We start from the raw sequence: 12,656 nt of genomic DNA on the forward strand, positions 1-12,656 counted from the left end.
GTTCAGTTAACCAAACGTGAATAAAAGAATTGTCAGGAGAGGAACAGAGAACAAGAGAACAAGAACCAGAGTGCAACTACACATTGTAAAACTATATGTATCAGTGATGTTGCATCTTGAATTACGTGTGTATTTCTGGTCTCCTCAAAAAGGGTAGATCACAACTAAAAGGGATTCATGAGCTAGATTGTTTGAGACAGAGTATTTGAGAGGTTTCACTGTATGATATCTCTATTTATGCTTTTACTGAGTCAAATGTTACTGACTAGTGTTGGAGATGGGATGCCAGGCTGGTAAGTGTTGATATGACTCAATAAGGCAAATATATTTTTATATACTATTTGTCCTTTGTGTTTCCTGTGGAAAAAGTCCAAGGGTGAGCCATTTACAAGCTCAGTGGTATTTGTGTCAGAAGGTCACGCCATAAAATCTGGGGCTTTCAAGGGTAGTTACTAAACAACACTCAGAAGCAGCTCAGAGATGTATAGTTAGAAAGCCAGTTCTGTATCTTCTACTTAATTTTTTAACATAATGGGAATAAAAGAAAATAAATAAAAAAGAAGAGGGCATAACTGGAAATGTATCAAGGTGGTTTGAGGGGCCATCTTTTTGAGGCACATATCCAGTGAAACTGTTCTTTCACTCTTACGTCCTTTGCTCATGGAATGCAGCAAGGAGAGATGCTCTTTGTGCTGTTAATGGAGAGTGTTTATTTGAGGCTCCCTGGCGAGCTTTTCCACAGGCCACGGCAAAGGCAGGAGTATCATGCAGATGTTAAGAAGTCTTCTATATCCTTCATTGCATGTGCTTTGACGAATTCCACAAAAGTGGCCTGCTCCTGAGTAAGAAACAGACAGCTGAAGCTGAGTTCCAGCAGCACTCACTAGGAGGCAGAAGAAGGAATACAGAAGAGTCCATAACTGCAAAGCCATTACAATTGAAGCTGCAGGGTCATGGTGTAGGTTTAGACATAAAGAAATTCTTAAGGAAGCTTGAACAGCAGCCATTGTTAGTAGCATTGCCTAGATAATCCTGTTCATGTTTTCTTCATGTTTGTATATTCCTGAGGTTCTCATAGGTTTTGGGCCCTAGGAATTGCTTGAAACATTACATGAAGCTTTCAGTGCTTGGGAACTGTTGCTCTCACAGAGTACTCAGTAAGGTTATTTCAAAAGTATGAAATGCTGCTCTCTGTACTCTGCATTGCCTTCCCAAAGCAGCACTCCAATATAGTTTGGTCCTTCTATTCAAGGTGGTTAATGACCTAACCATAGATTGCCTCAAAATAATCTATGTTTGTGCATAAGGACTTCTGCTTGGAACTTCAATCTTCTAGTGTAATGTGAAATTTTCTAGAGTGAAGTTACCGATGTTGTTGAAGGAGTTGTTTTGCTGGCCAGTTAATACTTTCAACTATTTTTGGAACTCACACTTTTAAGTACATTTCTTTAATGTAATTTTAGAATGAAAACCTAGTTTTCATTCGATTTTTTTCCCTGAAAAGAAATAAATAGAAACAACAGGGGATGGATATTGCAAATTTCAAATACATTACAGGAAGGATGAATGTGGAGTAAAACCAAGGTCTTTGATATGTGGGGTAAAGCCTATTCCATAAGCACCCCTCTTGACTCCTAGTTGAAAGCTGGTGTTGAATATTTTAAATTTTAACCTGCACATGATATAATACTTAATGATGTGTAGTCCTTAGAAAATAATTATTGCATATGAATAGTCAGTGGGTAGGCGCCCACTTAGCTTTCTGTCCTCCTGCTGTATTTTTCTAATGCCTTTAGATTCCTTCCTATAATACATCTGCTATGTGTTTTTTAGGACACACCTAAATTCATTAAATCATAGATCTGGAAATTACTTAGTCTAGAAGTCGTCATGTGATCAGTACTGACTCGTTTTTTCCCTGCCTCCCATTCTGCCTGTATCTGCCTGTTATCTTTGGTCATACACACGTATTTTAAACTGGTTAAGGGAGAATTTATCTTTTTGTTGTGTGTCAATATCTTAATGGCATTCTGATCCATGGCTTTGGATTCTAAGTGTTATCACAGCCCGAATGCACGTATTAGATTACACAAGTGACTGACTGCCCGTAGCAGTCCCTGGAAAGTCAGAGTTTCTATGAATGGCTGCTGCTTTCAGACAGCAAATAGGACAGTAGGGCCATGTGAGTTAGACTCCTCAGATGATTAAAAATTTAAGGTGTTACTGTGGTGGAAAGAATTTATATTGAAAAAAGAAGGGTATGCAAGGAAATAAGAATTTTCTGTGATTAAATATTAAAGGATAATTTTTACCACCAGTTAGTTGCTTTTTCCTCAATAATTTATTTAGTGTGAACGCTGGACTTAGTGGAATTGGTAGAGAAACCTAAATGTAATCTTGCTGAAGGAAGTGGTGGTGATGATTCAGTGAGTGTCACTTCCAGATCTGAGTCAGTGCTGAACCATAGAGTCAGCATGATTTTAGAGTGGTTCGACATGCTGCTGGGGAGCTGTTTGGAATGAGACATAAAGCTCAACATCCTCTTTGCTAACAGTTGTTAAAGACCCAGAGCCAATATCTGGTCTAATTATGCTAATTTCTTGGCCATGTCTAAATTCCAGTTTTCACTTGTTTCAGTCTTTTAAAATTCATCTTACTCTTTCTGTTTTATTTAAAGAAAAAAAAGTCTTAGGTAACATGGAAACAAGGAAGAGAAAAGTGATTATATCTACATGTTGCTTATAAAGTTCTACATTATGAAATGCTTTTTCCCTGAAGTGTAGTATCATTGTCATTACTGTTGTAAAACTGTAGCATTTCCAGCAACTCTTTAAGTTTATTACATTAGCCCAGGACCCTGCTTTATAATTGTTCTCTGATATGTCGTATTTATGATTAGAACAAACAAAACTCACCAAAACTTGCAAAGCACAAGCCATTCTTTTAAGTATTTCAACCTTTGATGTGTTGTGTTCACACTACATGCTGGATATTTGTATGAAACTGTAGTGCTTTACTTCCTGTTGCTCTTTCACATTGATACATTTTTCATAAAGATAATAAAAACCCCACATGTTCTATAGAAATAGAAATGCAATACACAAACTACAAAAAATATAATTTTTTTTCAGGAATATAAGCTGGCACTTCAACAGTGTTATGAAAGATACCTTCAGCAGTTTGTTTCTGTAAACCTTGATGATGTCATGGATGATGTGCAGCGCTTTAAATCTGCCTTTTTTCCAAATGGTGTCAGAGACAAAAATGCAGCAGTTATGGTAGGTTGCGGTTTTAAAAATTTTTCTAGTCAAAGACATTCACAGATTCAAAGTAAGGAGCCCATTTTATCTTCCACAAATGTACTTCATATTAATTATATATTAACATTAACTAATCTTTAATAGTTTGTTGATATAAATTGCATTGAGATTTAATTATTGTACGTATGATACAAACATCTGGAGTTGGTCTAGATTTCTAAGAGGATATAAGTGGCTAATGCTTTTGTGGCAGAAGCCAACCATCATCAACTTAGTGTTAAAACAGCAGTTTTCTCTGAATGAATGTGGTGTTCTGTAACTGTTTACGGCTGTTTTTGCTCTGAACTAGTTGCTGTTATCCACTGTCCGAATCAGGATGTGGGCAAAATTTGATAAATATCCTGCAATTTTGGAAATTTCTGTATTGTATGATCTAAGAACCAGGCAGGATGCAAGACAATTAAAACATTCTCCTGTATTTTGTACCATGAGTGTGCAAAATACTACTTGTAATAAAAGGTCATGGCAGTTAGAAGAGCAGTGTTATGTTTTTATAGCTTATATGCTCACTGTGAACAAAAAGGGCAGAATGCTGAATAATTTTCCAAGTGCTTTAAGCTCTAGGAAGCTGAGTGACCTTAAGAATGTGTTGGAATTCTTTTGTGTTAATTGTTAAGGTTGGGACTTGCAGTATACCTTTTGTTATTCGTGGAAGAAAGTGTTTCAGTGGATATAGGAGGAATGCTAAAAACGTTATATTTTACATTAAGCAGTTCTTTGCTGAGAAGCTCTGCTTTTGTACATGGTGGGTATTTTGAGTTAACTAATACAAGTTACTCTGTGATCAAGAACAATGAACAGAAATGGATGGCAGCTCCTGTGTATTGAGCTAATCAAATTAATATCCTCGAGTCAGAGTGTAAATAGGTGTTTAGTGAAGAGAAGAAAGCAGACAGTTTGCTTAAAAACTAGAAGCAGATATCATGATAGAAGAGATACTTATTATTATTTTTCTTTTTAAAGTGTGGTTCAGCTTCCTAGAAAGAATATGATCAAAGACTATGTTAATACATTTAAAAAAATGTTTTGTAAATAATTTTGAAGTTCCAGAGATACTCTCCTCTGTTTTCTGTATGTCTGCCTAGACTTTGAGCCAGTCCTACTGGCAAATGTTATGGCAACTCTGTACTAAAATGCCTGTTCTGTAACTTAGCCTTTGCAGACTGAGATATCCTTAAATTTTCAGATATGAAATTTAGTTTGGCAGTTATCCCTACAATTGGAAGTGGAAAATGATAATGTGTCAAATGATTCATTATCTTCAGTGAATCAACTGCAAAAAAATAATATAATTTCAAATGTTACCAGGTTAGAAGGCTTTTGAGAGAATTATAGATACTGACTGGTCATGTCCCACTTAGCCCATTTTTTCATGTTGTTTGTTCAGCTGATGCTGGAGTCCAGGCACCAGTGAGGTCACATTATTTTAGGTATTACAGGGAAGAGGAGGAAAAATCCAAGTGTGGAAAAGTAACAGATGAGAGTGAGAAATAAAATAGTGGTGATATAGATGGAGAGGTGTAGAAAAGTTAAAACTTGCCTTAGTTTATGAAAGACATCTACAGAGAAGCCCAGTGTCAAAGCCCGATTCTTTGAATAGCAGTTTGATGCCTCATTCTCCCTACATCCCTTCCAGCACTCCTAGTGCATTTTCATCCTGTGACACAGTGGAAACTGACTCAGATTCATGGTACAGCAATCCTGAAGCTTTAGCATTTTCTCCATATTCTAATGCTCAGTTCAATGTCATGCTGATTTTTTTTGCTGTTATGCCTAATCTTTTCTTACTCATAATTTTGTTATACTTTGCTGATGTGTACCGACATATGCTTATATTAATTAACTTTGTATATATTTCTATGTGTTTTAGTTCCATGTTTTGCAAGCAAGAAATGTTTGCATTTATCATGTGGTTTGCAGCAGAGACAGGAATCTTCGGCATGGAGAGTCCCTGCAGACTTGTCTCAATGCCTTGACCTCATTACGACTCACTATGCAAGTGGCTCTACCTCAGGAGGATTTGTGTTGGCTTATCTACAATGGTACCTCAGGCTTTCCATTTACATTTCTTTGCTAAGCAAAGCTGTGAAGGGAAAATTTTATAGTCTTTATACTCTTTAAGGTCAACTGAAGGGTCATGAATAAATCTCTAGTTAGTCTTCAATCACAGTAGGGTTTTTTGGGTAATTTTTTGTTTTTCTAATTTAAGGGATTTTAAAATTAAGATTTCCACAGTGTACATTTTCAGGTGGACTGCTGTAAAAGCATCAACTTTTTCATCATTACTGTGCTTAAGAGTACAAATAAAATCAAAAGTAAGTACATCCTGTTTAGCAAAAATGCTCAAGATTTCTCTATCAATAAAATGTCTGTTTTGATGGGGTCATTTTGTCTTTTTTCTTTTGGTTTCTGGTTGGTTTTTTGTTGGTTTTGGTTTGGAGGTTTTTCTGCTTGTTTGTTATTGGGTTTTGTTTTTTTTTTTTTTTTTTTTTTTGAAAAGGGGATTGCAGATCTAAGAGTAGAAAATTATTGTCTGCCATTACATCTTTGTATTTTTGAAAGTACTTTGAAAGGAAGAGTTGATAATAAAACTATTTTAAAATACTATATGGCATTTAAGGATTTTGATGTATGTATAAGACTTCAGGCTGCTGCTTGTAAATGCTTGTATTAGAGAAAAATTGAGAAAATAATGGAACTTCTGCAAACTAGATGCACAGAGAATGATTTATCAAGATTTTAATTTCAGGAACAACAACAGTCTATTTTTGCTTTGAAAGGCAATGTTATTTAGTCAAAAATAAACAGACCAGTATGAATGTCCCAGAATCACAGCATATTCGGAATTAGAAGGGCTATATGAGGATCATCAAGTCCAGCTCTTGAGTGACTGACCCATACAGGGATTGAACCCACAACCTTGGCATGGTTAACACCATGCTCTGACCAACTGACCTGCTATGGTCAATTGTTGCAATATAAATAGTGAAGATAATATGTTCCTAATTTCATTTTGAAAAATGCACTTTCTCTGAGCTGTGATTGGTCAAAATTCTTATCCTTTGTTTTACTGGAACTGCTGTTGCCCTCAGTCCCTACTTTTGAGGTGTGTGTTTTGATTGCATGTTTCTATGGGAGAAGAATTAATATTAAAATATACTCCCCTGCCATTCTTACATCGCAGTGCCTATGTGTGGTACAGGTCTCTGTACCAATCCTAGCCAATAATCTGCTCTAATTAGAAGGAGACACTAACTCACATTTTCCCTAGTTCTTGAGCATTTTTCTGCAATTTCAGATAATAGATTTTTGTGCCTCAATACACATTTGACTGATAAAAAAAATCTTCCTAATACTTGCTCCATTTGAGTTTATTGAGATAATAACACCCTTCTAGCTATGACAGTTGACACTGTGATGCCTCCTGCTGGCACAGGTGTCCCTTTCTGAACATTCATACAAACAGAAGAATAGGCTTTTTTTTTTTTGTCTCCCAGAACTCCAATATCTTCTATACTTCTAAGACTGATTTTTGAAAATTTTATGATGTTGCTTGAGTCAAGTACATTTTTGACAGGCTTTTATTTCTAAGTCATTTTGATGCTCTTGGAAACTCTACTTGCTTTCAATTTTCTTCATGTCACTTGTCATACTTAATGTAATATTGGTGGTGTCTGCCAGGACAGATGGACGAAAAGAATCATGTAAGGTGAGGTCCGTGAGGAGAGGTAGTATTTTGTTTTAAAGAGCTTGGCATTTGGAGATGAAAGTAAGTTTTGTCTCTCTAGCAGTTACTGAGTAAAAAATGGATTAGGTAAATTTTTAAGATTTCATTCTCATGAACTCTCATGATTACACTGCTTCACTGTGTAGGTATTTTTGAAACTAATGTTGCAGAAGAATTGAATGATTTCATCTTCTCTAAATTATAAGTACAGAAAAATCATTAGTTTTTCATTCATTTAATGAAAAATCACTAAATTGTTCTTCTCTGGAAGTAACAACCCAGATAATAAGAAAAAGATTGAGTTGCTTAGCATAACAAATTTCATGTGGAATTATAGAACTTACCTGTTTGTTTATTTGAATTTATTTTTGCAGGTACTATCCATATTTACACCATATGCAGACATTTGATGGTGATGGGTCATTCTGCTAAGGTACAGCAAAATAAATAGAAAGCGTTTTAAAATTTGCAGAAGTTTAGAAAACGCACCTGTGTTTTGCATAACAATGTACCTTGACTTTTCAATTTCACTGGCATTGCTAATAGTAGTACTTTTGTCACAAGGAAATAAGATGTCTGTGTTTCAAAGTGGGTGATTTCTAAGCTCTCATGCCTTCCTGAGTCTGCTCCTTCCTCAGCTGTGCAGTGAGGCCCAGCAATGTCCTGCTGGACATTGAAATGCCATTTGTTAGGCTGTGTCAGGATTCCAAGTGCTTTGTTTTGGACATCTGTATATGTTCAAGAATTGGTCTTTTGCTTCTTAAAATGTGGAAATGTGCTGACACCTGGTGGCTAGGGTTTTAGTTGTGAATACTTGATAAAAATAACCTGGCCTTTCCCCCACACCTTTTTTCTCAGTGTAGTTTTTGTCTTAGCTTTACTCTTTTCTCCTAAAACTTGACCAGAATTTGAATCAGCCTTAATACAAAAGATTTTCTTATGTGTTGTTTTATTAATCTTTCAATGAGCAAGAAAGATGTTTTGTCTTTGAGCATCTATCTATTAAAAACAGAAGTGATTTAGCACCTCCTTTAGCATACTCAGGTTTCCGCTACAGGAAACGGAGGAATTGATTGTGGGTATTTCTGATTTTTGAAATTCAGACTAAAAGAAAATTTGTATATTGGCTTAATTTAGGACAAAGGTTGTGCACATTTTATGTACTTCAGGGAAAGGCTGACCCAAAGAAGATGTTAAGAGGAAGATACAGATACTGTTCATTCAATCGAGAAGGACTAATGATTAAAATTAGACTGCTGCAATGACTGTGTTGCCCTGCAGGTTAGGAGCCAAGAGTTCCATGGGTATAAATTAATCTAATCACAGTTTTTTCACTGCAAAAGACAGACTCCATTGCATCCCAGATAAGCTTGTTGATCCTGCTGAAAAATAGTCACTAGAGCTGCCACAAAAGGGAGGCCTAATTCTCAAGATAACAGCAGATGAGAGAGAAGGGGGGAATCTTTGTCTGGTGGCGAGACCATAGTGAACTGGAGTGGGTAAAGTAGTTTGGAGGCTAAAATAGTACTTGACCACAGTTTAAGATGAAAAGATCCAATAAATTGTAGGGGAATGTTTTTTAGTCAATAAAAGATGTTAAAAATTAACACAATTTCTAGTGATTCCTCCCCCCCCCCTTCAGTTTGTCCTACCAGCTGAGGATAAGTCTTTGTATCTGTCCTTTAGTAATGGAAAGTATATTTATGTGGGTGAAAATGCATTCATTTTGAAATTAGATCTCTTCAATACAGGTCTTGGAATACTTACTGTGGGCCAGTATATGTATGGAATCATCCATTCCACTCTTATCTGTGCATTATTTGACGTGGAGAGCCACCCTATATACGGCAGTTTCTCAGTGTTATTTTGATTGTCAAGCCAGCATTCATGGAGAGGTATCCTGATTTACCTTATGAGCATTTCAGAGGCAGTCAACTGGGAAATATTTATTTAAATATTTCTACTTATTATGAGATCATATGTATTTTAGAGTTCTGTCCATATTCCAAAATTTTACTGCAAATTGGAGATGTGTTTCCCCATGTAAATGCATAATCAACTCAAATGCAATAGCACTTTCTGTATACTCACAGTTACAAACTTCTAGCATTAAACACTGGCCAGGTCCCATGTATGTACAAAAGGTATTTTGCAAGGGTTTTGTTTTCCTTTTCAGTTGTTCAGGACCTGACTTTCATTGCAGCTCTTTACAGTTGCATAAATTCAGAAATGATATTATTCTAAAATTAGATATCAACATACAGGATATGAACACAGAGTATATATATATTTTTAAATTCTTTGGACAGATATTTGCTCGCCGTGGTTTGATTAAGATTGACGAACTGAAGCAATTAGAAGATATCAGTTCTTCTCTGGGACATACAGAGAGAGAAAAGATTTTTAGAGAGGCCACTCTAAAGGTATCATCCTGCAAATCATTATGAAAAGGTAGAGTAGTTGTGATCTGTATGAGCAGAACGTGTAACAGATGATGACTTACTTTTTCCTTTGTGTCAGATGTCAGTAATGATTTTCAAGAGAGCAGTATATGAATCTAGAAAAAAGTCAAACAGCTTTCGACGTGAGTCAAAACTTAACCCAAGAAAAGCAGTAAATGTAAGTCTGACATTTCATATAATCCTTCTCTTCCTTTACTCTTGTCATGTGATGAAACCATGATATAATTCTTCTAAATACACATGGTGCTCTACACAGGCGGAAAGTTTTATATTTTCCATTTCATAAGCAACAGAATTTATTAATAAAACTCAGAACAAGCTTGGAAGTAGGGAAAATGTACTAATTATTACTTTAGAAAATTATCAGGAGAGATCTGCATGGATCTAAACTACATAGCCTTAATATGCTCCCTCATAATTTCTATTGTACTATTTTTGAAGTAAAATACCATGCAGCAGTGTGTTTGGTTGCTGTGAAATGATTAGTCTACCTAAGTGCTGTACCTGCTTAGCATGAGGCTTTGCTATGCCTTTGAAGCATGACATTAATAACAGCAATACATTTTACAGTATGTAATTTTCTATTTTGAACATGTGATTACTTTTTGATGGATAAATGTTTTCAAAAAAATCTTGCTTTATTGCAAGTCGGTTTAGATACCATAAGGTTTAAATAACCTTTTCTTACTTAGGTGTCATGGCCTCGCACCACTACCGAGCGGCTGCTGGTGGCAATGTTTGATGGTGCTGCAGCTCAGTTCCTTGCCATCCTGGAAGCACTGCCTGATCGTAGCAGGAATCTATTGCCCTCTCATCCTCCTGTTCCTGATGAAGTGCAAATTCCTGAGGTCACTTCTGAGCTTTTTTCTGCAGGCCTAGAAATCCTCTCAGGTAACAGCTTAAAGAAGCAAAAACAGTTGTTGAGGAGCCTGGACCTCCATTTTATTTTTCTATTTTGAAAAAAAAAAAAGAATGTGCCTGAAAGTATATGTTTGATTTATAGCAATAGCACCTGTAAGAGTAGGTAGTCTTTCTTATCTTCACATAATAGAAAATAAATATCTGGGTTGATCTCCATGATCTCTTATAATTAGTAAAAATCTGCAGCAGTTTATGTATTTATTTTCTAAGTAAACTGGAGTTCACTTTATAGCAGCCTTTACAGGTTTTACTGTGCCATATACTTATGGCTAAAACAGTGTTGTTAACAAAACAATGCTTTCACTACTGCTGAGCACTTCCTGCACAGCCTGAGAGCAGCTGGATGGGGGCCAAGCAGCCAGGCAGGATTAAAATACCACGGTGTTTGATGTATTCTAGTAATTAAAAAAATTCCATTCAAAGTTAGGTGTAAAAACTTGAGAAAAACACTGGACTTGATGGTTCCTTCCACACTTCTGTTTGCTGGGCTCTGAGCTGAATATAGTCCTGGGTATAGAGGGATTTTGTCAGTAAAAGGAAATATAGAGACTAAGTACACTTCAGAATGATATTTTTCTTGGTATGATTACTGGCTAATTAGAACATAACAAGTCTAATAGATTATAAATTGACTTAGTAAGTTGTCTATGTTGAAGGTGGAGCGAGCAGTGGCACCAATCACTTTGGTATAATTAATCCATCATCTAGTCTTCTGCAGTTGATGCTAGCAGGTAAGCTAGATTGGAATTTCAAATGAATTTTTAACCCAGTGATATAAATACTCAGTGGGCAGAGTTAACTTTCATGTTAGTAACATTTCTATACATAAAGAGTCTGCAAAATGGTAGCCTCTTGGAGCGGTTCTGTGCAGGGCCAGGACCTGGATTTTGGTGATGAAGCTTGTAGTTCCCTTCCAACTCATGACAGTGACTGTGGCATATTGTTATGACTACAGAACACTGCTGAATATATTAGCTAAAACACTTGCTGAGAGTTCCAAGGACCAGGAAGTCTAGTTGCTGCCTTACTGTAGTCTGAATAAACTTGAAAAGTGAGAAAATAGGATCCCTGTGTGTATATGAACGTTTCGCGATGCAGTAATGAGAAACTGTCTTGAAATAAATTGTATGTGTTTCTATGCAAATTTTAAACCAAATTTTGGATAATAAGAGTCTTTACAGGGTGATAAGCTCTTCCTGCAACAGCAAGGATTAGATCCTTGGTGTTCTCTACGTAGGTATGTTAATATCAATAATTGTAGAGCCTCTTTTGAATATAACAGGACACTGTGATATAGTTAAGTGGCCATGGTGGTATTTGTTAAAAGTTTGCATTTTATGATCTTGGAGGTTTTTTCAAACCTTTATGATTCTGTGGTTGCACATCCATCATTAAAGCAGCCTGTAAGCATAGACATTACTGTGAAAAGATAAAGCTATTGTTTCTTGTGAAGTTATTAAAACATCCTTCAAGATTATGCTGACTATTCAAAAATGTGTGAAGGTTTATCTTTATATTTATCAATACCCAAGTAATGAAAATAATTGAAATTAAACTTTCAATAAACTTCTGAATACATATACATAAAATAGAGAAAATATTTTTGTCATCACTGCAGGAGAAGAAAGGGTGTCTGGAGATGCTGCTGTGAAATTTGTAAAATTAGCTTTCAGCTATGAAGAGTGGAACGTGTTTTATTCTGCTTTTGAATTTGTTGATCATTTTCTTCAGGTAATCTGAATGTGATTGCAATGTTATTTATTTAATCTTTTCCTATGAGGGTAAGGAATATTCAAAATACATATTTTAAAGACCAATTTCTATGTTTTTTTCTTCTCAATTAGGCTCAAGATGACCCAACATGGAAGAAAGCTGAACTAGAACTCAAACTTCTTACACTCATGCAACCTGTAGTACTCCCAGGAAGATTTGAATGTAGTTTTTCTATTAGTGAGGGTGGTAAGAGCAAAGAAGGCAGCACACGTCGGGGTTCTGAAAAGACAAAGACAATTAGAAGTGAGTGTTGTTCAGTTATAGTTGTGTTTGAATTTCAAATATTTTTGCAGCAGGAGGTTTTGTAAATTATTTATAAAGCTATGTAATATGGTTCATGCAGTAGTCCATGAGAAAAAGTAGTAATTGAGAAAATGCCACCTATTTTTTCCAGTTTTCATTTGTCAAAATATGACTTTATTTCCCTTAGTAGGAAATGCATGATGTGTGTTA

The 12,656-nt window shown here is 35.7% G+C and overlaps 1 protein-coding gene across 1 annotated transcript in view; it reads left to right on the forward strand.

Annotated features, from left to right (window-relative positions):
* The window catches only part of CFAP54 (cilia and flagella associated protein 54), a 101,211-nt gene that overhangs the window by 5,838 nt on the left and 82,717 nt on the right, over nt 1–12,656 (forward strand). Inside the window, exons 3-12 of the mRNA XM_059472565.1 lie at nt 3,132–3,278; nt 5,191–5,362; nt 7,422–7,480; nt 8,799–8,942; nt 9,357–9,470; nt 9,568–9,666; nt 10,202–10,400; nt 11,087–11,161; nt 12,049–12,161; nt 12,275–12,446. Coding sequence (XP_059328548.1) covers nt 3,132–3,278; nt 5,191–5,362; nt 7,422–7,480; nt 8,799–8,942; nt 9,357–9,470; nt 9,568–9,666; nt 10,202–10,400; nt 11,087–11,161; nt 12,049–12,161; nt 12,275–12,446 — 1,294 coding nt within the window. The remainder of the gene's footprint in view (nt 1–3,131; nt 3,279–5,190; nt 5,363–7,421; nt 7,481–8,798; nt 8,943–9,356; nt 9,471–9,567; nt 9,667–10,201; nt 10,401–11,086; nt 11,162–12,048; nt 12,162–12,274; nt 12,447–12,656) is intronic.

Source organism: Ammospiza nelsoni, chromosome 5, assembly GCF_027579445.1.
Source record: "Ammospiza nelsoni isolate bAmmNel1 chromosome 5, bAmmNel1.pri, whole genome shotgun sequence".
NCBI classification, from domain to species: Eukaryota; Metazoa; Chordata; class Aves; order Passeriformes; family Passerellidae; genus Ammospiza; species Ammospiza nelsoni.